The 25,961-nt window shown below is 46.3% G+C and overlaps 1 protein-coding gene across 1 annotated transcript in view; it reads right to left on the reverse strand.

Annotated features, from left to right (window-relative positions):
• Window positions 1–22,141: 22,141 nt before the first annotated feature.
• Window positions 22,142–25,961, reverse strand: part of SLC38A6 (solute carrier family 38 member 6) — a 38,045-nt gene continuing 34,225 nt past the window's right edge. Inside the window, exon 16 of the mRNA XM_059850522.1 lies at window positions 22,142–25,924. Coding sequence (XP_059706505.1) covers window positions 25,844–25,924 — 81 coding nt within the window. The 3' untranslated portion in view covers window positions 22,142–25,843. The remainder of the gene's footprint in view (window positions 25,925–25,961) is intronic.

The raw sequence follows: 25,961 nt of genomic DNA on the forward strand, positions 1-25,961 counted from the left end.
ATTTATGCTGGAAAAATTCTGTGAAATGTTGCAATAAAAGAGGCTCTATTTTTGCATTAGCAGAAATATGCACACACAGAAACCCAGGCAATACAAAAGCCAGCAAACAAAGGAGTGCCCAGCCCATAAGCTGCAAACTGCAAATTTCTTATTTCAAGCACAAAGGCCACATAGATGCTTGCCATCTCTAATAATAATAATGCATTCTGCCACCCAACAGCACAACATTCCCACCAGGCAGGGTATTTTTCCCTGCAAAACAGAGCTTGGTGGATGTGGCTTCAGCTGCCTAAATGTCATCTCAGTCTGTTGCAATCTACTGTGAACTCTCAAGATAAAAGTCATATGTCACAAACTCACAGCAGTTTCTGGATTTGCTTTAGGACTAGAATGTTCCTGGGCAAAAGCTATTCAATAAGGAAGAAAATCTGTCTTCTGGTTTTTAATGGTTCCCTGAAAGTTGCTTCTCACTGATTTTTTTCTTTCCTTCTTTTTTTTGCCTGTTTTTGTACATGTCATTTTATTTCATAAATCAGATCCATCCCAGTTCCATCAATCAGACATGGGAGTGTCCTTATAGAGCCATAGGATACCCTGAGCTGAAAGGGATCCAGAAGGATCATCAAAGCCCCACTCCTGAGTCTTGCTTTTCTGTATGGCAAAGGAGTGCAGAAACTGTACATACTGTTTGAGGGGAGGAAAAAAAGAGAATCTGAATCCAGGATAAGCTTCTGGCCAAAGCAGCTCAGATTTTCCATCTCATCTGCAGTTGAGACATGAAAAGCACAGGTTAGGACTGGGCAGCAGCCTCCAACAGCAGAAGCTCTATTTCTGGCAATCTTCTCCCCAAAGTTTCTGTGTGTAACTCTATTTATGGGCTTTTAGACCAAATACAGTAAAACCAGGTATGAGAAGGATACATTTAGACTGAATCAAAGTTTGAGGGAAGGGTAGGCTTTTTATGTTTCACATACACTTGCTGGCAGATATTTATAGATGATGACTCTCTGAACTCTGATCCACAGTCAAGGAGTGGGATGAGTTACATGAATTCAATGCCACGAGCTCAACATAATTTCCTTTCAACACCATGGCCAAATTGTCTTGATTTCCTCACCTGTAAAATGGGGGATAACACTTATCCCTTTTACAGGGGATAATGTTATAAACATTAGTTTAATTACTTGGAGAGGCACTGACTTCATACTGTAAAATAACTTTACCTGTACTAGCTGTGCCACACAGGAGGAGCTGAAATCAAACCCAGGAAAGTGAGGGAGAAAGGAAGCATAATTTCCTGTTGTATGATGCACTCTGACTAAGAATATAAACCCAAGGGACCTTGGGAGGAAAGGTTTTTTGCAGCCTGCTTCTCCCCTTTCACCATTATGCCCATGCAATGCCAAACACATTCCTCCTTTACCCAGAGAGCAGGGAGAACACAGCCCTTCCACCTAAAATCAATTTTTCTTAGATTCCAGAGCAGCTGTGGTGCCATGTGCCAGCCACCATTCCCCATCCCATGTGCCCATGCTGTGCCCACTTGTCCCCTCTGGTTGCAGAATAAATCAGAGGAGCCACTGTGGTACAGCTGAGAAAGCAATGGAAAATCCAGCCAGCCAGGAAGCTTCTTCTTCTTGATTTCTGTGAAGTTCTCCACGCTTGGCAAGCTTTGTAAGCTCAGTAGTGGGAACTGAAAAGGAAAAACCATCACGTACCATTTTTCTGTGGCTTGCAAATGTGAAATAAATCAAGAGATAAAACATCAAGACATCTGTGATACAAGATTTGTTTAGTGAATGTTTAAAGCATTTAATCTCTGTTCTTCTGGCTCTCAGTCCTGGTTGCTGGGACATTATTATTTTACCTATTTTCCAAGGTATAATCACTTACATCTCAAGAATTTTCTGGCTGTGTTCTGTATTCCCCTTTGCACGACTTGGATAAATCTCCATAACTACCCATCTGTCTCATTTTCTGCCTTCTGATTTATCATCTCAACATCCCCATGTGACACCAGTGAAGTCCCCATTGCCAACAGCAGGGCCAGCTGTGCTACCTCGTTATTCCACCCCTTTGCTGCCTCTCAGAGCTGGGCCAGGTGTCCCTGGGCCACAGCCACTGCTCAGGCAGGGACAGGCACGAGCTGAGCTTCCCATCACCACCAAACTCCTGTCCCTCCACCCTCTGGGCCATAGGACATCCCCTTTTCCCTCTCTTCACACAGAATGATGACAAGGGGCAGGGCTCAGGTTGGTGTGGGAGTCCTGGGGAGCCCCACAAGCCCAGGGTGAAACTGGCACTCCACCACCAGCCCCTGGTGGGTTGCACAGAGGAGCCAGCCCAGGGTGAAGGAGGGCTCAGCAAACAGCCCAGCAAAGATTTGCAGATTGATGGATGGCCTGAAAATAGACCTTTCAGCATCTCTTTCTTCTGTGCCACGTGGCCTTCTGTCTGTCTCCAAACCCTGGTTATCCCAGGGGTCGTGCAGGGACCTCTGCCCCAGCAGGTCTCCATTGTGCCTGTTGTTTGAGCTTGGCTACAGCTGTTTAATTCTCATTAAACAGCCAAGTTTCTTTTCATCTTCTTCCAAAAGAAGATCTCAAGTCTTACAACAACATCGCCTAGGAACTTTCTGCTCTCCTTTGAGGACATATTTCTTTCTAGTGAAAGGAAAATTTCCCAATAACTTTCTTCTGCTGCCAGGCACCAAGGCAAGGCAGCATCGTGCCACTCCCTCATCATTTCCTAAGAGCCTTGCACATCACTTTATTCAGGGCTGTACCCTCTCCTTTTAGTTTCCTATTCTCATTCCAGCCTGTCTGCTCAAATGCAACCAAAGGTGTAAGAAAAAATCCCTCTTGGGACAGTCTGTCCCACGGTGCACCCACGGCCATAAAACCTTGGTGGCCTCACTACTGGTTCTTATCAGCCATCACACCTTCAAGCACAGAAGGTGTGTCTAATATTAGCCAGGAAACGTCGTGGAGAAGACCTGGACTTTTTCAGCTAATCAGTATTAATAACTTCCTATGTTTGTAGACAGCCCATAGGAAATGCAGCTTGACTCATCTACCCTGTAATTAGATGAACTCCCCGAAAAAGTGCAGGTGGCTGCACCACAAAGGCACATTAGCCAAGGTGCAGAATGTGCTCCTGACCAAAGGGCAGATAACAGCAGCTATAATTTCCTCCACTGATATAATGTAAAAAAAGCAGCATTTCTGACAGATTTGGCATATGGCTGAGGTTGGAAAGTCAAGAAGTCTTTTCTTTCCCTCCCTTATCTCACTCAGGGGAAATCTGTAATATGCACAAAGCCTTGATTTATTTTTTACACTCTGGCATATTACTGAAAAATAATTACAAAGCAAAAATTCATGGATACCAGAAGATATTCAGGCCTATTTGCTGTATAAGTTAAACCTAGACTGTGATTCTTACCGAAGATATTTGTTTCCTGTGTTCTTTTCTGCTGCCAAGTTCAGCCATATATCACTTTTATGTATCTGAAGGCCATGGTGTAATGCAATATGAAGCTCTGAATGGGATAAAGTTACATATTCTCCATTGATTTTCCATTGTATCCATTATCTTTAATGTTGGAATGCAGGTTAGTGTGAGTGCCGGAAGCCTCTGCACCTCTGTGCTGGCTGCTGCCCTAGGAAAACCATCCCTGGGGTCTCAGCAAATCAGCTGCAAGCTGCAGAGAGGAGACAGGAGTTCCCTAAAGTGTCCAGCTTAATGGGGGAAGCAGTAGGAAAGAGAGAGGGAGAAGGTAAACTCAGGGATGGGGACATGAGAGGGGCTGGGAGGAAACCAGAGAAGGGCTGGAGGGAAGGCAGGGGCAGGAGAGGAGAGAGAGGAAGGGAGCAGGACCTACTGCAAGGCTTTCTATCAGTGGAAAATTGCTTTTTCCATGCTTAACAAAGGAGGAAGAGAAAGAGATCTGTGGCTCATGATGCTGCTGCAAAGTCCCACAGGCACCACCAGCATCACTGCCCAGGAGAGCAGAAAACAGCAGCCACCAGTGCTTGAGTGCCATTGCTCCCCAGCCCCAGATCTTGTGGAGATCAAGCTGAGGGTTCAGCTGCTCACCCCGTGGGTCAGGATGGGCAGGGAGAGTGTTCCCAGGCAGCCCTGGAGCTTGCCACCATGGCAGATCAAGCAAAGGCTGATGAGAGGGACAGGAGGATGCAGCTGGATGGGGAAGGCAGGATGCTCCCGAGGCTTGTCGCCCAGCTGGGCCCAATTGCACTGGGACTAGATGTTAACACTAACTCTCTAACAAGCTTCTCAAATCACATTTTTAAGGCCATGTGTTAACAGAAAACAACTGTTCAAATTTAGCAAGTTCCAGCAGCACTTTCACCCTTGTTCTGTCTGGGCCTCAGGAGTACGAAACGCCACCACCACTTCATTTTTCATCCCTCTCACAAAGGGGCAGAGCTGTTAGTCAGCTGCCTTGGACGGTCCCACGCAAGCAATGCCAGCAGGATTTCTCCATGTGTGACTAACTGCTCCTCCTGGGAGGCCAGAGATTCCCACTGGGAAGGTAAAGGACCCCCCATGTTCTGTAATCTTAACTCTGCAGTCACCACTGCTGCTGCTGTAAAGTGTTTTTAAGATGAAAATCCTTCTGCAGGACAGGTGACCTGCTCGTCTCCATCTGGGCTTTACTGTTCTGGCTACTCTTGGTGACATCTGTGACTAATTCATGATGGATGAAACCGAGCTGTGACCAGTACAAAAAACCTTTATTAAAACCCTGCCGGGTTAATCAGCAGGCCTTCCTCAGAAAGAGCTAATTCTGAGTAATTCCATGGGATAACATTCCTGGAAGGAGCATCTCATCCAGCTTACCTTGAAGCACATCAGCCATGGACACCTTGTGGCACCTATAACCCAGGGGACAGAGCTTAGGGACCTTTGTGCAACTTTTCCTTTACTTATTTGTCCTGGTAGAGAAAAGGCTCAAACTCAGATGGAGCAAAACCTTCCCAGCTGGTTTAAGAAAAATCTGGTACCTTGTTTAGTGCGAGCTGAGCTCTACGTGCATGTGCTGCACAGCAGGACCCCTTTTCTCATTTAAACAGCCAATTAAAGCCTACTTTGGCACTTAGCACATGACATCAACTTGCAGTACTTAACCTGCCTAGCACAGTGTGAATTTAATTTGATAAAGGGGCAAGTAATAAAGATCCTGGAAGGCTGGTTAAAGTTCATTAAGCCATTCCTTTCAAGGTATACTTCCCTCCAGTGCAAAAGCCTGCATCTACTTTTTTTTTTTCTTTAAAGCTGTGTTGTATCCTGCCACCAGAAAAAGGTGCCTGTGTCACATCCCGACAGGGTATATTTAAAGTCTCACTGTCAAAGCCATGGCAGGCCTTGGTTCTTTGCCCAGGAATGTGCAGAAAGAAAAATAAAAGCCCTTTTCCCTGAGTGTGGGGCGAGGAGTGCAGTGTGTGCTGGTGCAGGCAGGCTCCTGGGAGGGGAACGGGCTTCTGTCACACTGAGCTGTATTCATGCTCCTTCTCCTGAGCCATCCGTGGTTCCAGATGGATTTCATAAACAGATGAGGAGACTCCTCTGAGTTCACTGCTTTAATGCAGCCCGTATGGCTGACTCATGTAATAAGTATTTAATCATGTTGATGAAAATGGTTTCAAAAACTTCCACCACCCACAGTGCTGCTCCCCGTGGGGCTGATAACACCCCAGCCCAGCCAGGGCACCTCCTTCTCCCACAGCCTCCCCAGGTGCCTGCCTTGCCTTTCACCAAGGGCTTTCCAATGTGTGCATGCATTGTGCACTGCCACCCTCTAACAAGGGCCCGTTCATCTTTGAACATACTCCTCAAATCACCCACTGAAGTGCCACAAAAAAGATGGTCTCTGAAGCCCCACATTCCCCATGCAGCTGTTTCAGAGGTCACTCAAGGGTTAACACTTTGGTGTTTATATCTTCTTATTAGTTTCTGTTTGTGCTCACAAATGCCCATGCATTAAAAATTTGCTGAGCTTAAGTGGTCTCCATTTGTAAACAGAGAAATGCCACAAAGCCTTGCAAATATTGAGTCATCTTGGGTGGAAATTGTTCTTTTTGTCAGCAGAAGTAATTCCTGATGCCAAGAAGAACATGGGCCTTCATCATTCCCAGACATGGACCTAAAGGAACATATGTAACACCATCATGTGGCAACCAGCAGTCCACACAGATTCAGTGTATTTTAAGCTACCTCAGAAAAGTCAGGGCTCCTCCTCCTCCTCCATTCAAGGCTGGATTCCTGTTCATGTTTGTCCTTTTACAACACTCACTGGTGTTCAGCAGCAATGTTCTTCTGAGAGCTCTGGGGAAAGGAAGATGAGTCCCGTGCTGTCTTGCACAGGATCCCAGTCACAAACAGAGAGAGGAACCCCTCCTTTATTACATGAAATTTTGTGGATGAGTCCAAATTTGTTGAATTAAATTTAATTTAAAGTGTTGTGGGCAAGGCCGTGTGAGGAGCTTTAATTTGTCAGATAATATTTTCCAAACAGTAGAAATGTTAAAAGCTGAAGGTGTGCCTGCAGAATGCTACCAGTTCCAAGGCTGCTTACATCCTGACAGGGAAAATTATTTTCTGCCATGAGACCAGCCAAAACCTCCACTTTGTGTCATTAAGTTAGTTTCTTTTTGTAAGCAAATTATTTTCCAAATCCCTGAAATGTAGCACAGTGTTCATGGCTTCAGAAGCTGGGTTTATTATAATTTCCCTCACTTCATTTTACAGTAGCCATTTTTTTAATTTCTAAACGTGCAGATGTATTGAAAAGATACCAGTGTAGGCTGAACAGAAAGTTGACTGTGATGCTTTCTCATCCACTTGCAAAGAGTGTGCCCAGGAATTACCCCATGCTTTCTGAGATGCCCTTCATGCATAGTTGTCACTGCTATAGTTGTGCTTCAGTGGTTGGTGTTTAAACCTTCAAAATTGGGAAGTCTTTGTGACTGGAAGGTCCTCAGGACTGGGAAACCTTGTGGCTGTGTGTGTCTGGTATTGCTCTGGCACCAAGATTTACCCAGCTCTAAGAAATGGGAACATTAGGGTCTTTAGAGGCTTGATAACAAAATCCAGAGTTCACTTAACACAAGTCCTTCATTCTTCCGTTCACCAGGTTGTGAATTTTGGTGCAGCAGCACCAGACTGAAAGTGCAGGAATTCTGTATCTCAATTCAGAGCACCTAATGAAGATGTCATCGTGACCCTTCAGAAGAGCACCTTAAACAGGAAAGCACTGGAACAGTGGAGAAGTCTCAATTTCCTTGCTTATGACTTCAGACTCCAGAGCTAAAGGACACCAAAGAGAGAGTTTAATGCCTATAAATCTTGCAGTGTGAACTGATTCATGACTCAGACAAAGCCCAAGTCCCTAAGAGTCAGGAGAACAACCCTTTAAAATACAGTTTGCTACTATTGCTGGAAACTTTAACCCGCTGGCTTCACACTCAGGAGGTTTAAGCTGCAAATGGCAGGAGAGGATTTATGTGCTCCTCTGAACAAAATACATCAGGGTAGGAAAACTTGACCCGACAGTTTTGAGACGTGCCTGCCATAAATAACCAATTGATTGGCTGGGCTGCAAAGCCATTAGCAGGCGTGGGGAGCCTGCTGAGACTCAGACACGGCGTAAAATGCTGGAGGTGCCAGCAAAATGGACACAGCCATCGGCTACGTGGTCACCTCCCAGCAGAACTGCTCAGGAGGGCTGCTGAAAAATGGAGCAGCTTTTATCTCTCTCATTCCATGACACCCTGGAAGGGGGATCCAGTCTGTGCCTGGGATCCAGGCTGTCGTGGGCCAAGGGGGAAGAGAAGAGAGATAAAATGACCACCTTGTGCTTGAGCAGTAAATCATCTGGAGGAGCAGAAGTGTTTCAAATGAAGTTGGAGATCATGCCTTGACAGGTTGCAGACGAGTCTTTGCCGCTGTAAATTACCACGGCTGCCAAGTGGCACTGGTAGGTCTGAGCTAGCAGGGCTTTCCACCCCCAGAAAAGTGGCAGCAGTTACAGCAGAAGAGAATTTGATGACTCACATCACAGATTTCAGGACAGAGGGCCAGAGCTTGCTTTGACCTCTGAGAATGAGAGGGAAAAGGTTAAAATGACCCAAAGAATGTATGTGATGCTCCCATCTTCATTCCCACTGCTGCAATCACACTTTCTGGACTTTCTGGACTGGGTTGATCTTTTTGCAGTGCCCCACTCTGATGGCAAGGGAGAAGGTGGAAGTCCCATAGAGCAATGCTTGCCAAATCTTCCAATCTGGAGAAGAGCAGGCAGAAGGAAGCAGAGCAGACATGATGCTGGTCTACTCCAGACACTCATTTACACTTGAGACACGTGCACATTGCAAGTGAGAAGGAATCTGGGTGTAAATGGCTACAGAAACAGCAGGGTAATGATGAACCAGAGCCAGCTCCTCAGGGAGGCTGTGGATCCAGGCACTATCCTCAAACAAACAAAGATGGGACCTTGTTGCTCCTCATCAAACATGAGATGGGAAGGGATAACTGGTAGATGAAGGGCAGGAAGGAAGGATGTGGACACGTGAAATTCACACAGAATCACTAGGTTGGAAGAGACCCTCAAGATCACAGAGTCCAATCATTCAGTCTGATCCTGCTCAGAGCCTCAAGTGCTTTCCCTGCTCAAGGAGCTGAATGGGGCACCTCTCAAGGGCCATCTCATATGGTAGGTATCTCCTCTGTCCTGGCACTGCCACCACTCCAATCCATTGGCTCTTTCAGAACCAGAGGATTCCTCTGCTATGTAGGACTCAGTTTCCATGGACAGTTTTTCTTTCTTTGGGGTTAGATTCAACAGTTGGGTATGGGGAGCAGATTCCTGCAAGAGAGGAATTGTTTCCAAATAAGAGAATTGTTTCCAAATAATTGTATTTACACAGTATGCAAATGTGCACTGGCCAAGTATTGATGTGCTATTCAGGTGTTTCCTGAAACACCAGAAATGGTGAAAACCAGGAGCAGATTCAGCTGCTTACAGGAATCTGGCCATTCCTATGAACTGCAAACCTGTCCAAGTGTGACTGAGCCTTGAGTCTCACTGACTAAACTCAGATTTTATTTTAACACCCTGCTAACCCAGTAACTACTCCCCCCTTTTTTAATGCACAGGAGGTTATTGATCCCCATCCCTGGAAGTGCTCAAGGCCAGGCTGGACTGGGGTCTCAGCAACCTGGTCTAGTGCAAGGGGTGCCTGGACTTTGTGTCTCTAAAACACAGAGGAAAGTGTTGCCAAGTACTTTGAACTTATTTTTCTTTTGTTGTTGTTGTTGCTGCCGATTCTTTTTTGAACTGAAATCAGCTTTAATCAAAGGATTGGTGGCAAGAAACTGTTGAGATCTTGCTTCTGTTTTACAGGTAGTATTCATGGACTTGTATAAATTAGGGAGATAACAATCATCATCTTTAAAAAGAGCAAGACCTCATCAGCACCTCATCTCTGACAAGAGACAGTAATAAATGCTTTGGAAACAAGTATTGGAAAGGGAAGGGCAGTGGTCCCACCCTCCCAGCCCACAGTAGTTCAGGGCCTTTTGAAGGCAGCTGCTGTATCAAAATGGCTCCTGCAGTGAGCAGGCACAGTCAACACCACCACTGAGGTGTTCTGCAATGCCATGAAACTTCTTAGATAAGAAAGCAGAGGGGAAGGTATTGACCTCTTCTCTCTGATCACCAGTGTCAGGACCCAAGGGAATGGCTGGAGCTGTGTCAGGGCAGGTTTAGGATGGGTATCAGGAAAAGGTTCTTCACCCAGAGGGTGGTTGGGCACTGAACAGGCTGCTCAGGGAATGGGCACAGCACCAGCCTGACAGAGCTCAGGAAGAATTTGGGCCGGGGGTTAGACTCCATGATCCCTGTGAGCCCCTTCCAACCCAGGATGTATCTATGATTCTGTGATAGCTCCTTTTGCTGCCTTTAACTTTGCTGTCAGGCAAGTGTTTTAGGCACCATCTAGTCCTGGCTTTATGGGATAAAGTGGAAAACAGCTCCATATTCACTTCTTGACTACTGAGGGCCCCATCCACATCCCCTCCTCACTCGCTCTCCAAGTGTCCTACTCTCTTTGAACTGACCATTTTTTGGAAGCCTAACACTACATTTTGGACAAATGTTTTGCTACAGGAAGAAAGTACTTGCTTTTGGAAGTGTCATTTTAGTGCATACAGCACAAATGTTTATAAATACATACCTGCACACAGACAGGGCACTTGTCAAAACACATTCAAAGGATACCTAGGTTCTTTCATGTATTACATACTCAGAGTGAAAATAACCAGCTATATTTAACCCAGATCCAAGCCCAGACTAAATTATTTCAAAGGTCAATTAAAGAACAGAAAATCTCACTAGCTAAGAGATAAAAAAGCTCCCATTCATCTGCAGTTCCAAGAGCTTTCACAGAACCAAAGCACAGGATGAGAAACTGTAATTAATTACCATTTCATATAAAAATCATTGACAACTCCAAGTTTCTCTACCTGCCAAGACCTGAATTCAGATGACTGCATTTGGCCTACAGCAGTTGATGGAAACTCCATCACTCACCACACTGATGTAGTTGTTTGGAAACCAACGGCTCTTGGCAGGGCAAACACATTTCAGCTTCTGTTGAATGACTGCACATATGAGGAGCAGGAGATGAGACAGACCAATAGCCAGTGCTCAGATTCAGATTATGTTTTGGCTGGGGCTTAAAGTTCAGGTCTGAGGCCAAGTGGAGGCTAGGATTTAGCCTGCAATGTAATCCTGAAATCACATGGGCTCTTCTCCTCAGGTGTTGGCCTCGGTGGCAGAGGCTGGGGGTGTTTTCTCCCTTGCCTTGGTGAGTCTGTTGGTTTGGCAGGCACTGCTGCGCTCGCTGCATTCCTGTTCCTTGGCCCCGCGTCAGTAGTTCTGGAAAACTCTTATTCGACCACAACTGGAAAAGAAAGAGAGGGAAAAAAAAAAAAAAAAACCAAGCCAAAACCCACAGATCAAATCTGTAGGATGGGTTTGAACCACAGAGCCCAGTTTTTTTACCCTGACAGCCTGCATGATCTCAGCACAGACATAACCACAAACAGGCAAAGGAAGCACTCGGGGAGCTGAGCTCTCTCCCATCAGCAGCCTGAGCCAGCAGGCGATAACAGTCCAACCAAGAGAGCAATGAATGCAGTGAGCCAAATCCCTGAAGAAACTCTGGGATTTGTTCTCTCTGGCTGATTGGAAAAGCTGTTTCCAGAACTCAAGTCAACACCTTCCTTCAACCCCAGAACACCTCCTTGGGTAAACATAATCACCTTCCAGGTTTGGTCCTTACTCAGAACGAGATCACTCTGCATAGGAATCATATTTAGCACAGGTCACGGTTTAAAGCACCATCAGAAATATCTGCCAGAGCGGTCATGTTTCAGCTCTGCCATCAGCCCTAAGGTGAGAACACCCCAGTGTGGATTTGTGATGTGCACCAGAACGTTCATGCACTAATGAATGATGGCCCAGCTCCATTTCTTGTGCAGTCTGCAACTTCCCAACGTGTCTGACACTCTGGGAACCCACGCGCAACAGTGATGGAAAACTTGGAAAGCGAATGGAAGCGAAGAAAAGCCCTTGGTGTAATTTTACAGTGTGTGAAAGACTTAAAGCAAGAAACACAACCAGATGCCACAAGGAAACTACTTTCAATTAGTTCTGCTTTGTGTTATACCTACTGATGAAAAATAAAAACAAATTCATTCTGTCAACAGCTCTATCTATAGCATAATCCTTAAATGAACTCATCCGTCAAACTGGTCTCCTCTGGCAAAACATATTACAATCCCTGTTTCTCAGCTGCGGGAATCAATCATCTGGTTCCCAAACCCATTGGTCAACAGCTTAAGAACCCAATATATTTTTATTGCACTGAACAAGCCAGTCACAGGGCACCAACCTCACCACACCACCTATGTACAAAGGCCTCGTGTATTAGCAGACTCAGCGATTCCAGGGGAGCTCTTCCCCTGTCAAGGTTCCACAGCAAACCTGCCTGACCTGGAATAAAAAGCAAACCTCAGCCTTTTTGCCCCAGCAGCATCCATGGGATGTGCTGCTGCTCACAACTGGACAAGGCAAAAACATCAAAGAACAAACCAGATTTTTTGTGGGTGGACAGTTCAGAGAGTGATGTTTGAACCAGGAGATACAGAGGGAGGGATGTGCATTTTTAAGCCAAAGCTAATGGTTCCACTGAAGTAGCAGCAGAGCCACCCCACCAAAGCACTGGCAGCATTCAGTAGCATCTGCAGTGTTCCTCAGTGGTGAATGCTCCCCATCCTCCATGCAGGAGGACCCTGAAGAAGGGGTCTCTTCCCAGCACTCCAAAGGCTGCTACAGCCCAAGAGCACACCCTCCTTCCAGCAAGGGGACCCTGTGAGAGGGACACCAACTCTCAGTCCTGTGTTATCCATGAGAATGTAAAGGCACAGCCCTACTCCATCCTGGATGTACAGAGGGGTGTAGGTGTGGGGTTTCCAATGGTCTCAGTGCCCAACCTCTCATGCCAGGCCAAAGGGTAGAACTGGCCAAGCTGAGATAATATGGGAGAGCAACTTTTTCATAGGCAGATTGTGACAGGACACAGGGGAATGGCTTTGAAACAAAAGAGGTGAGACTTAAAATAGATATTGGGAAGAAATTCTTAACTGTGAGAGTGGTGAGACACTTGCACCGATTGCCCAGAGAAGCTGTGGATGCCCCACCCCTGGGAGTGTTCCAGGCCAGGTTGGATGGGGCTTGGAACAACCTGGGACAGTGGAAGGTGTCCCTGCCCATGGCAGAGGGTTGGATTGAGATGAGCTTTAATGTCATTCCAACACAAACCATTCTGTGATACGTGCTCTGCATGAACGACATCAGGATGCAATGGTCAGAGAACAACTTTAGTCATGCTTACCAAAGACTGAAATGTGCCTCAAAATCATTCTTGAAATCCCATTTCCCAGCAGGACTCACTCGTGCTAGGAGCAGACACTTCTGCAATTGGTGCTCTTGGCCTCACAACATTGGCTGATAGAAAAAAATTACCAAAAGTGAAATGTAACTGAGGTGTTTTTTGCAGAGTCATTGGCTCAGACAATGCAGCAGTGGTTTTACCTGAGGCAACCTTATGAGAGCTCATTATGTAGCTGTATTTTAACAAATTAAATGCCAATTTCTTTGAAATTCACTGGGAATCCCTATAAAATAATTTATGACACAGACACCAGTGCAAAAAATCAAGCAATTTTGAGCAAAGCAGACATATCAAGGATACCCTGGTCTTACTGTTCCAGCAACAGTACCAGCTACTCTTGGCATTGCAGGAGCAGCAATATCTGACTGATGCTGCACTGGTTCAAGATAAACTTCCATCATTTCCCATAGATTTCAGTCCCCTGGAATATTTGAGAAATTGCTTCTGGTTTTGATGCAAGCCTTCACAAGAAGCTGAACCTTTCAGAAAGGTAACATTTTCTGGGTGGCATTTCCCTGAATCTTGGGGTGCAAGCAGAATGGCAGAGGACTCTCCCCACCACAAGCAGATCTGCAGATGTCTGTTATTGCTCAGGAAAATTGCACAGACAAATAACTCTGAAAACACCACAGGAAGCTGACCTAGTGATGAGGTTTTAAGGAAAAAAAAAAGGAAAAAAATAAAAACATTTAACCTACATTTTTAGCAATATCAGAGTTTATAAAAAGACTGGGCTACCAGCAGGTTGGAGAAAAGCAAGGTGTGTCCACAGTGTGGCAACCTACCTTTTCCTGGATGGAGACTGGCCATGGCCAAACTCAAGGGAACTGTGTGCCCACTCCAGCAGGTGCCACATCTCCATGGCAGGGGAACATTGACATGGCCCATTGGGGCACACAGATGTCAATAAATTTCACTGCAGAAGGCAGCAAAGGCAGTAGGACTCAGCTTGGTGTGGATTTTGACAGCTGAGAAATACCTGCCCAGGGCTCCCAGACCCAGCCAGCCCTGGTGTGGGCCTGGCAGCCTGAGGAGGGAGGAGGAAGGGAGGAATTTGAGCTGAAATCAAAGCCAGACATCCCCAAAGAACAAAGCCGTGCCTCCGGACGTGTGTACACTGGGGGGATCTCTGGGCAGACAGGTGCCTGGCACACAGGGACAGACAGGGAATTCTGACAGCCAGACATCTCCTGTGCCCCTTCCCTTGGCAGGAAAGAAGAGCTACCAGCAGAGCTGGCCAGAAAACAAAGCAACAACGGCATGGATCTCTGGAGAGTCAGACAATCCCCGTGCAGCAAACAGAGTCAAGCTGGAGGAGCAGAACCTCACAGGCAGTGGCTGCTGAGGGCACCTGTGCTGCAGAGCCAGCCCCTGGGGAATTCATCCAGTGTTCATCATCCTTAAACCCAAAAACCATCCCCTTCCCTGGCATCACCATGGAAGCAGCCTTGGCATGGTTCCTGTGTCAGAGGACACACACAGAGCTCCCTGCAGGCAGCAGGAGGGGAGCTGAGCTCTGTCCTGGAGTGCTCCCCTCTCTACACATCCATCTTATGTGGAAAGGGACCTGAAAGACCTCACCAAATCCAAGCATCCATCCCCCTGAGCCAGCTCCAAGCTCTGTTCCTAAGCCAGCATGAGGTTTGAGCACCATGAGGTTTTTCACAACAATATACTGAGTGCACCTTGGCTGTGCTCCTGTATGTCCCAGATCCACTCTACAATCATGAGAAGTAAAAGGATTTTTTGTTTTAAAAGACTGAATTCTGGCTACTGGCACAACCTTAAAGGAGACAGTATCTATATGATGATCAGCCATGGTTAATTCTTTCCATTCCTACTGAAGTGGTGAAAATTGGTGATGTGGCACAATTTTCCTTCTTACTCTGGGACTCAGGAGTCAGATTTGGGAACTGACAAGTGATCATAAAAGAAAATTGACTGAAAAACAACTGTATCAAGCAGACACTTGAATTCTGAAGGAGGTAATCTGTTCTATTCAAGGAAAGGTGAAGATTATTCTGAATATTTTCAGAAAGAAAAAAATATATTATTGAGACAAGGCAGACACAAAACTAACACGAAATAGAGTCATTGCTGGTCACTTCCCAAAATCTCTAGGGGAAGGGAGCAGATGCCCAGGGCAGATGAAGTCCTGGCTGCAGGGCTTGGGCTGCTCTGGGCTTTTCCCATGATGGTGCTGGGGGCCAGGGCAATGTTTCCTACCTCAAAACCATTGTTTTGGTGAGTTTGTCCAGCATCACCAAAGAAGCACAGTCCAAGGGAAGCCATGCAATCCTCAAGAGCAGCTTGGATAAAGAATAGGGCAGGGTCAGAGTGTGTCAGACCAGGAGCAGAGAGCTCTGTGGGTGCCTGATGAGCCCAGCCCAAGCCGGGGGTCACCCACTGGGCATCCCTGGGTCCGAGCTGTCCTCCCAGCCCCAGGTGCTTTCTCCTGCTCTGCTTTAAGTGATGGAGGGGTCAGGGGCTCTCCCCAGCAAGAAATGGCACTGCAGAGCCCTTGCCCTCACCGTCAGGACATTTGTGCTCCTGATCCCTGCATCCTGCTGTCCTTGGGGAGCTGCCCTGAACACTTGTGCCCTTCACATCCTTGGGATGGTGATCACCCCAGGCCCAGCACTGAGACAAGCTATAAATATTCCTCCCAACCTTCCCCCATCACTCAATCAATCCCCTGGCACCCCAGCAGTGGCCACAGGCTCTGTGGAGCAGCCCCCAGCCCCAGGCTGGCCTGGGGGCACCAGCTGCTTCCCCCTCCCAGCAGGATGGGATGCTCAAAGCCCCAGGGGGGGACGGGGCATCCCACAGGCTCTCCCAGAGGCACCGGCAGATTAGCAGCTCTATTTTCCAATCTGATCCACTCCCACCCCCCTCCAACTTCATTCAACTTACAGGAATTTAAGAGAACTTGGCAGGACAGGCAGGACCTAAATATAAACCCTGGTGGCCACTTCGTCAAACAAGCCCCGATGAGCAAATGGCCTCAGTACCTGGAATGTGGGTTCATGGAAGTGCCAGGTCAGCAAAGCAGCTGCCTCTTTGCTCCCAGCACAATGGGGATAGCAGAGATGCCATCAGCACGAGTTTTTTCCTACCCTGCTGTGCACTAAAAAAATTATTCTTGGAACATTATGGAGCAGGGGAGTAAAAATAGATATGCAGGTTCAGCACATGGCTCTCCTCGCTCCTTGTGATTGCACCTTGTTTTGCAGAGAATAGAAGAAAAAACAGTTGTGCCACCCTGTTAAACTCTGCATGCTCAGCAGCTCCTGACAATGACACTTGCTGCTTTCCAGGCTCGTTTTAGAAATCCTTCCAGCAACCTGGGTGTCTCTGTGGTGTCAATTAAACCAGAAAAGATGAGTCTGTAATCAGACCAGCCTGGGTGGGAAAGCTCAAAAACTTGCTGCAACATCCTCAGGTGAAGCTCAGTTTTGCTTGTCACTGTTGGCAGCAGCAAGGAGTCACCACATGGAAAAGGAAGCTGGAAGCAAGGTTTGCTTTGCTCCAAGATCTCCTCTCAGAGAGCCATCCCTGAGCCCCACACCATGGCTGGTGGGAGGCAGCTCCCACAGCTGCTCACTGAAGTTTTTTTGGCACAGTGAAGCTCAGTAGAGACCAAACCAGCTGGAGCTGCTGGGATGCATCACAAGCCCTGTGGTGCCCTGCCCATGGCCTGTGCCCATCACAGAGGGCCAACTTTGTCTGCTCCCCTGAGAAGTGACAGTGGTTAAACAATCCCAGTGTTAATGCTGGTGGAGTCACTTCAGGGATGCAGCCTGGGAGGGGCCATGCTGGTGCTCACAGCATCTCCCACTGAGCCACCTCCTGTGGCTTTTTCAGACCCTTGGGGACAGGCAAGTATGTTTAGGCCAGCTCAGAAGGGGCTGGGTGACAGGCTGTGGCCTCAGGCTCTCCTCTGGTTTCCTTGAAGGAGGAGGATGAGGCTTCAAGATGGGTCACCACAATGGGACCATTGTGGGGGGGTGAGGGCAAACCAGGCAAGGATCCCAGGGAGGCACAGACAGCAATTCACAGAGGGTGACAGAGAGAGGGGCTGGTGTCCCCTCCCAGCCCACACAGCCCCTGCACAGCAGGGATGGTGCCATGTGCTTTTAAATGGACGCTTTGCCACACCACATTTTCAAGAGACGACCCAACAAATCCTTCCTCATCTTGCTCCCTCCTCCCCTCCCCTCTCAGCCACCTTCCTGTGGCATTCACACTCTCTGAAAAAATCCCTTTGCCCAGGATTCTTCTCCTGGGAAGCTGAGAAGCCTCAGAGAAAAAGGAAAACAGTTCTTATTTGCTTCTCCTGTGTGAAATGTGTTTGGGGATTGTTTCATTGGATTCTGGTGTGAGTTCTTTTGCCTCTTTGGCAAGCTGGGGCCAAGCTGTGTCAGGACTCTGGAAAGAGTCACGAGTTTTCATTATTATCTTTCCAGCTTTCTGCAAGTATCTGTATTCTTTAGTATAGTAGAGTATTCTTTAATATAATACAGTACCATAAAGTAATAAATCAGCCATCTGAGAACATGGAGTCAGATGCATCATTCCTGCCTTCGTTGGGGCATTTCCCTGCAAACACAATACCTTCTTCCTTCCCTGAGGAATGGAAGGGCTGGGGAATTTTTTGTGCCTTGGTGATCTTTAGCCTTGGCTTCCCTGCAGCTGCAGAAACCCACAGCAGTTTTGTAGCTGCTCCAGAACCAGCCTGGTTGTGTCAGAGCCCAGCCTGGCCAGAGGAAGCCCCTCTTTAGGGCCTGGATCCTGAAGATTCCAGCAATCACTGAAAGCCCCTGGCATTTGGCCTCCTAAAGACTTTCTCAGCTACAGGATGCCACCAGGAAAAGGGACTGGCCCTCACCTGCTCATGCCCTTTATCATCACTCTAAGCCCCTGGGCTGGAACGGGACAACAAAAAGCTTTTAAATTCACCAAATTACCAACAAAACCTCACATGTTTTTCCAGGTAACATCCACTGGACCCTGCTTTTTTCAGCTTTTTCAGTCAAGCACGTTTCGTCTGTGGTGTAGAAAAGATCTTCAATCCTCAATTTCCCAAAAGATCACTTAAAGGCAAGCTGGAGGGAGTGGAGAGATGACAAGGGGTTTTAATAGAAGGCAAATTAAGCTTTTTATAAGTCACTTCCAAACTGATTTATATAGCCAAGGCTGCTCCACTGTGCTTTCACAGTGGAAAAGTCTCTTAAGAAAACACCTTCAAAAGACTGATCCAACTCTCCTTGAAGCCAGGAGAGGCAAAGCATGCAAGTGAAAACCAGGGCTAAAATGTGCACAGAATCCACAAAACACTCAAAATCACCATTCAAAGATTGTTCCACAGTCCCCTGAATTCCAGATGCTGGAGCCTAATGGATAATGCTGAGCTATCAAAACATGAATGTACGTGGAGTTTCTTTAGTCTCAGCATTATGACTTCATTTCTCAGCATTAACGTTCATTTCAAAGCAAGGAATTTTGCTTGGCCTCCCCTGGGACCCCTAAAACCCTGGTGTTTGTACTCCACCCCTGCAGCAGGAGCACAGGGTGGCAGGGAAGTGCTAAAGCCAAATGTTTCCCCCTTTGCAGCGTGCTGGAGAATGTGCAGCGACACCTCTGCTCAAAGGGAAAGCCTTGTTTAGATAAGGCACAGCAAACACGAGGCACAGGCCCTGCAGGAACAGCTTCAGGGGCTGGGAGAAGGTGGAATATCAGCTTTCAGTATTTGTGGGTGGAAAACAAAAAAAAAAAATCTGTCCATGGTTTCCATGCAGGTTCAGCCTGAGGCTTTGCATCCCCCAGGGAAATGTCATTCCTTGGCTTGTGAGTCACCAAACTGAACTGTCAGATTAAAGAATGGCAAGACAGACATCTTTGGCTACCCAGGCCAAGACAATGTCTCTCCACCATCATCAGAGTCATCTCCCCTTGGAAAAGCACCAGATGAATGTTCCTGTTGCTCAGATGATTCCAGAATGTATGACTTGTAAACAGCAGTGGAAACTGTGCCAGCAAATACCAAAAGGAAAACTGTAATTTTTTAACAATTGTTGAGCTGGGCCCAGCAGTGACACTCTGAGCACCTTGTGGGATGGTGTCCCTTGAGACATTAGATTCTCCCTCATCCCATCTGGTATCACTTGTGCACAAGGGCTGCTTGCCCTGGATGGTGCCACTGGTTGTGCAACAGCTGAGGCTGCTCTTGCTCATCCCCACCTCAGTCCTTGGGCAGTGCTGTGGTGACAGCTGGCAGCCCCAAAGTGCCATGGCAATGGCTCCTTCTGCCCTTCACTGCTGTCTGTGCCCACCAAATCCAAAGCAGGCCAACCTCATGTGACCAGGTTAATGAATAAGTATGAAATCATGTAAGGAAAGGGCTCTTAGCTCTCCACTCCACCTTTCCATTCCACCAATGCCTGGCAAGAGGTCTGCAAGCAGGACCTCACTGTGCTGCACTGCTCCCCAGAAAAGCACACATCCAGGAGGGGTAAAAGAACCAACACTCTGAAGATTCAGCAATTTGTTAAAATAAATTCCAATAAATTCCACATATTAGTGTTGAGGTAAATGTGTGCAGTCAAACATGTCAATATCAAAAGGGCAGTGAAGGCCATAATCCCCTGCTAGAGCTGGGCAGAGGAAGGCACTGTGCTGAGTCTCAAATCCTTTCTGGTGACCTCAAAGCAAAGCCACTCCCAGACAGATCTTCCATCTGCACCTCTCACCTACCACATGGGACTTCACCAAAGCTCTCTGCACCTCTGTAAGTGCTGAAGAACCTGGGCAGCACCTGCTCAGTGAGCAACAGAGGGAATTCCCCTGCACCCCTACCCAAAGCTCTGGGTGAGGAGCCTCCTATGACCACACAACAAGCAGCAATTGAAATGCACCAAGAGGAGGTGTTATTCTGGTGAATGTTCCAAAAGTTTGCCCCAGTGCCATGCACATGTGGGCTGGCAAGGATTCCCTTGGCACAGCTTCTGCCCAGGCTATCCCTGTACCCATCAATGTGCAGCTGATTCTGCTCACTGCTTTGGCCCAAAGGATCAAAGATTGATTATTGTATTTGAAGAGAAGTGGACTGTAGAAATGTGAGCTGAGAAGTGAATAAACCCCTTGCATTCACTCATCTTTCCCTTTAACAAGCATGGAAGTTGTTCATCAAAACCAGGAATACAACATTAAAAGTGAGTCCCAGAGTGTCCCAGTGGAAGGGGGGACAGCTGTAGGAAGCTGTAAAACTGAGGCTCCTTAACACTTCCTACAGGAGATTCACAGCCACAAGCTGCACACACCCAGAAATGCTACACTAAACCCCACTTTCAGCCCAAAGCACAGAGAAACATCCAAATGTGACAGAAGGTGAGAATAAGGCCTGAGATTTTCAAGGCCCTCAATTCCAGCCCAACAGGCTCCATGCTGTCATAACCACATCCTAAATCTTTTCTCCATCCCTGTGTGAATCCCAGTATCAAGTGGAGCTACCTGGGAGGACAGAGAGAAGGGGCTCCCAGGAACCCTGTCTCACTTCAGTCCATGGAGCAGTGAGATGGGCTCCTGAAAGGCAACAGACTGGAACAAGAGCCCCGAGCCTCCAGGGCTCATTAGCTCTCCTTGGCCACATCTGTGATTTGCTCCATGATGTGTGGAGCAGGAATTTCCATCCAGAAAAGTTGTCCCCCACCCTGGGCTGCTCAGCCACCACACTGACCTCCCTGGCCATCACAGACACCTGGAGACATCCATTAAATCACGCCTGCAATCTGGAATGTAAATCAGCTGGGGAAGGCATTAATGGCAGCAATGTCAAGGCTCAGCACAAACCTTCCCGAGATGAACTGTCCTGCCCCTGGCTGGGCTGACAATAAAAGTGTGACATCATGTGCAAACGAGCTCAGAATTCAAACCAGGTGCCGGGAGCTGCCTGGTGCTGTGTGGCTGCAAAGCCCCAACATGTGAGCAGGGATGGTGCTGGGGCAGGAGCAAGGCTGAGCATAGCCAGGACACACAGCAACAAAACAGCCAGTGCAGCACAGGACACAATCCTGCACTGCATGGAAAATGCTGGGATTTGTGCTCTTTGGTGCCAGTTCCACTTGGGGCAAACACTATTAAGTGTAGAGCGTTGCTGGAAGTCATTTCCAAATGTGTGAACTTTCCTACAGCTCTGGAATCAAGGCAGCAGCACAATAACGAGGGGGTTTCCACGTTTGCTTCTACCCAGGACTCCCCTGGACCTTGCAAAGTGCTGGGAGCTGCACTCACAGGACACAGCTACTGGAGAGCACTGTGACTTACAGCCAACAAGCACATCCATGCTTCAGAGCCCCTCCTGGCCAGCCACTGCTCCTCTGCTGCTACCCCTAAGGAAATGGCCTGCTCCCCATGGCTGACCCTCACCTTGCTCGACAACAAGGCCCATCCCAAAGGGTCTCCATGAGCAGTTTTTCACCCCATTATGCACTGCCAGGCCAACTGTTCACCCTTTCCCCACATCCCAGAGGCAGTGCTGGCACAGAGCTGTGAAATAAATTTTGAAAAACATTGAATTCATCCTTGTAAGAGAAACCATTTTGATAGCCCTACAAGCTTCCACTCTGTGATTTTTAATTTCCTGAGTACAACTGACATTTTCAAAAACTCTAAAAATCATGTGCCCATGTGGATCAGTTCTGTTCATGGTAAGCTCCTATCTGGCAAGTGGTTGTAGCTAAACCACCAGTAAGTTTGGGTGAGATGCATTCACTTCCAGCTGAGAGACACTGAGATTAGTTACATTTCTTAACTTCCAGTCTCCTGATTTTTGAAGAACACCAGCCTCTGAATAAATTCTGCTAGCTCCTGTTACAGGGGGGACCACTTCAGTACAGAAGAGGCAGGTTTGCTGTCCATGAACCAATACCTGGGAGGACAATAACTGCATTTCTCATTTTTTGCATCCTTATGTTCTGGAGAGCACAGTCCAAAGGGTAAAATCCATCTCTGGGAGCAGATTGGCCTGGGAGGGGCAGTTAGGAACATTTCAGGATGTGCTGCAAAGCATCACCTGCATAAGAGTGGGGATCACACACACACTGTGCAGAGTGTAAACTGTTCTTTATTTTTTGCTGGTCATTTTTTGGAACATGTCCTGGCTGTCCCACAGTGAGTCTGAGGCAAGGAGAACTCAGAACAGAAAATCTGTTGTACAACACACAGGTTTGACATGAGCTGGGCAATTTTTACATCCAGATCATTATTAATTTCTTTTGGGAATTCCATTTCCACATGAAGCATGGCTGGATGAACACTACTGAAGCACACAAATACCAAGACCACCACCACAAACTGCAGGAATTACACAGCACTTTTGTAATGCTGAAAATTCTCTCCCACTGGCAGCAAGAGTAAACATGTCCAAAGGTCTCTTTGTATGGAGAGCAGCCACAATGAATGGGTTTCAACATCAAAATCAACTGGAAAACAACAATTTCAGGTAAAGTGTTAAATCTAACTAGGAAAGGAGTTCTACAATAATCCCAGTTTTGAGCACTGTTGTTTAGCAGTCTCCTTCTTGCCATGCTGGTTACAAAAACCATTCTTCACACCCAGCTTACCACAGTCCAGCTGAAACCTGAGCAGCCTCCAAATGGACAAGGAATGGAAATAGGAGAAAAACAGAAAATAAATCAAAGGCAACCAATAAATTTTCATCTCTCACATTGTTCTTCCTGCTCAATTGGGGAAAGGGAACTTTTCCAAGTGAGTTCAGAAATGCTGTGGGTCCCTTCATCCATTGCTGTCAAGTCTTCAGTGAAGAAGGTTGGAAAATACTGATGACAGGCAATAAAGCAGAATCACTGAAATTCATAAATCTGGGAATTTGGAAGAAAAAATATCTGTATGCAAGAATAATGAAGAAAATATTTGTCAGCATTTAAATGAACGGAGAGTTCCACACTGGAGGCCTCTTCTGCTCAAAAACTTCATGGAAGTGCACAATGGTAGGAAAACCCTTTAGAGAGACAATGCACAGCACAGCTGTGGGAGATGAGAAGGATAAATTACTCTGGTTTTTCATTGTGGACAACACTCATATCTTCTAAATTTGGGAACAGAAATTCTTTTTCTGCCCCTCCATATTTCAAGTTATGAACTACAGAAACTCAGAAGTAGCAGCATTTCTAGGGTTTTTTCCAGATGAAAGGTAACAGGCATTCTGGAAACCCCTGCACTCTCCTTTCTGCAGCCAAAATGTAATAACAGAGCTCAGCAGAGCTGTGAATTGCTTCCATTCATCCTCATCAACTTCACAGACTGGAATTCATCATTCCAAAGTCTACCTATCAGGACAGTCAGTCAGCAGCCAGGCTAGTTGGGATAATACCCAAGGATTAAAACAATACTGTAGTGATTCCTGCAGCACTACAGGAATCCACTGTAAAATTAACACTGTATTTCAGGTATTTTCTTATTCATATTTTCAAGATGATGCACACAAACCAAACTGCCTGAGGGCAACAGAGCAGTACAGTGCATGGTAAGACTCAGCTTTTTCAGGAAGAGGAGGGAAGAGCAAAAGCTCAGCAAAGCTTTGCCAACTTTCTGTCCCCTCAGAGATAATCTAAGTGTTCAGACTTGAGCATTACTGGTTAGAGTTTAAAATAAAAGTGACTGCAGTAATGACCTACCAGTACTACTCAACAATATGCTACAAGAGCAGATAATAAATGAGAAACAATTTCCATAAAATTTCTAATAAATATACTCCCTAAATTCTAGTGTCTGACAAAAATCCCTGAGCTCATTCTCATTAGTGTAAGGTCTCTTGTTTTCCAAAGAAGTTTTGGTTCAGTCAGACAGAAAATCACTTCCTGATGTACAGCTGTCAGTGCTGACTCAAGGTACACTTTTACAAGGTATATATTTAGTTTTCTACAACAGTGCCAGAGATTCCACGAGCATCTGAATCCCTGCAGTGTAACAAAGCCCATGAGACTCAGCTACCAAAGGGCAGCCACAGGCAGGAAGGCAGCTGCACCTGGTTAGCAGGAGTCTGAATTGGAAAAATAAAGGCAAGATCAATTTTTAGGCAGATAATGTCACATCTTGTGGTCACCTTGGTTTTCTGCTGGGTAAACATGCTGCCAGGAGCCACTGCCAGTGCCACAGGAGGAGCTGGGAACTCCTGGCCAAGTGTGGTTGTGCTGTTTCTGGTACTGCCAAAATATAACAGGGCTCACCTGGAGTCAAGAAACCTCTGCTAGAAACTTTGTTAGAAAAATAACTGCAGTCTTTTCCAGGGATCTTTTTCTCTGGGATCCTACCAAAATTTCTGAGTTAGCTCCCTGGCCTCACCAATTAAACTCCTAGGGAGAAGGATACTTCCAAGCAAAAAGGATTTCTGAAGCAGCACTAACCTGCACCTGGGTGCCTTCAGGCCAACATCAAAACTGAAAAGTAACTCCTGGACCCTGAGAGAGCCAAGTGATCTGCTGGCAGGAGAAATCAGGAATAGAGAAGGTGATTCCAACTCTGCTATTTGCTTTCCTCCCTTTTAGACAGTTCAGGATCAATCAGCCTTTGCTTCCTTAAGGCATGAAATCTCTGAAGAGATAAGGCCACCTTAGGGCCATCAGATCCCACCTGAGAGAAGGAAATGCTAAAACCTCCCCATGGTCTCAGCCACTGCCTTCAAGTTACTAAAATGAGGAACTTTTCTTGTGGGTACCCAATACCATTTCCAACAAAGCCCAGCTGGTGTTGAAAATTGCATTCACATTCAGGGGGCTCAAAAATAAGGAATTATAAAAGACTACATGGAAGTTCATAGACATCTGAGGTAAAATTAAGGTTCCATAAAAGTAAAACTTCCCTTTGTTTTCAACAGAAGCAGATTGTCATCTTTTAAGCCCAAATCTTCTCTGAAACACAGAAGAACATAAAATATAGAAACACTTTCGTTCAAAACGGAAAGATTTGTAAAAATGGGAGTAAGAGAGAAAAAGAGAAGTCTTCCACTTGGAGGAATACTGAGGTACTTTGAGTACTACTCAAAAGTAGATATTAATTGAAAAATGTCTATTATTAACTGCAAAATGAAAACATCAAAATGAAATGCTACTAAAAGCTAATATGCTTGATGGGCAAAGCCTGCTAATTTAAAAATTACATCAGGATGATTCAAGTGTGCTGACACAGAAAAACTGTATTTTAAAAAACAATTAACAAATATTATCATGACATGCCCATTAAACTGAGCTAAGGCACTTGGTCTCTGGATCCATCTTAGGATAAATTAGGATAAACACTTGGAGTCAACAAATTCTTAATGTGAACTGGCTGAAATTTTGGAAATTAAAGTCAAGCAACAGGAATCTTACAAGGATTAGGACAATGTGCACTATCCTATGTGCACATATCACATTATGCACAAAAAGACTGATGTAATGTCTGTTCACCTTGTTGTTTTGAAAGGACAAGTTATTTCAAGTTTCTCTTTTGTTCATTGTGCGCCCTAAACCATTTTTGCATTGCAGAAATTTTCAAGACCTTTTTACTTGTCCTTATTACATCATCAAAAACTCATATTTTAGAATGGCAAAGATGAATTGTCCAGTAACTGAAGAGTGACTCAAGATTAAAGAAGGACCAGCAGTAATGGAGCTGAAAAGAGCATTACTTCTTCCTTGGCAGCTTTGGTCAGTGTTCCTTTAGGATGTGCAGCACTCTCTGCAGCAGTGTTGGCACCTCTCTGCTTCTTGCTGTCCTCCTGGAGCTCAGTTCAGTGTCAATAGCTCTTATTGATCAACCCAATTGAAAATTATTAGAACCAAGCTGAGAAGGCCAACACAAATGCCAAAAATAACCAAGGCACATGCCTGTGAAGAAAGAAAAGCAAAAATTAATGTTATGAAA

The sequence above is a fragment of the Haemorhous mexicanus genome, chromosome 6 (assembly GCF_027477595.1).
Source record: "Haemorhous mexicanus isolate bHaeMex1 chromosome 6, bHaeMex1.pri, whole genome shotgun sequence".
Classification (NCBI taxonomy): domain Eukaryota; kingdom Metazoa; phylum Chordata; class Aves; order Passeriformes; family Fringillidae; genus Haemorhous; species Haemorhous mexicanus.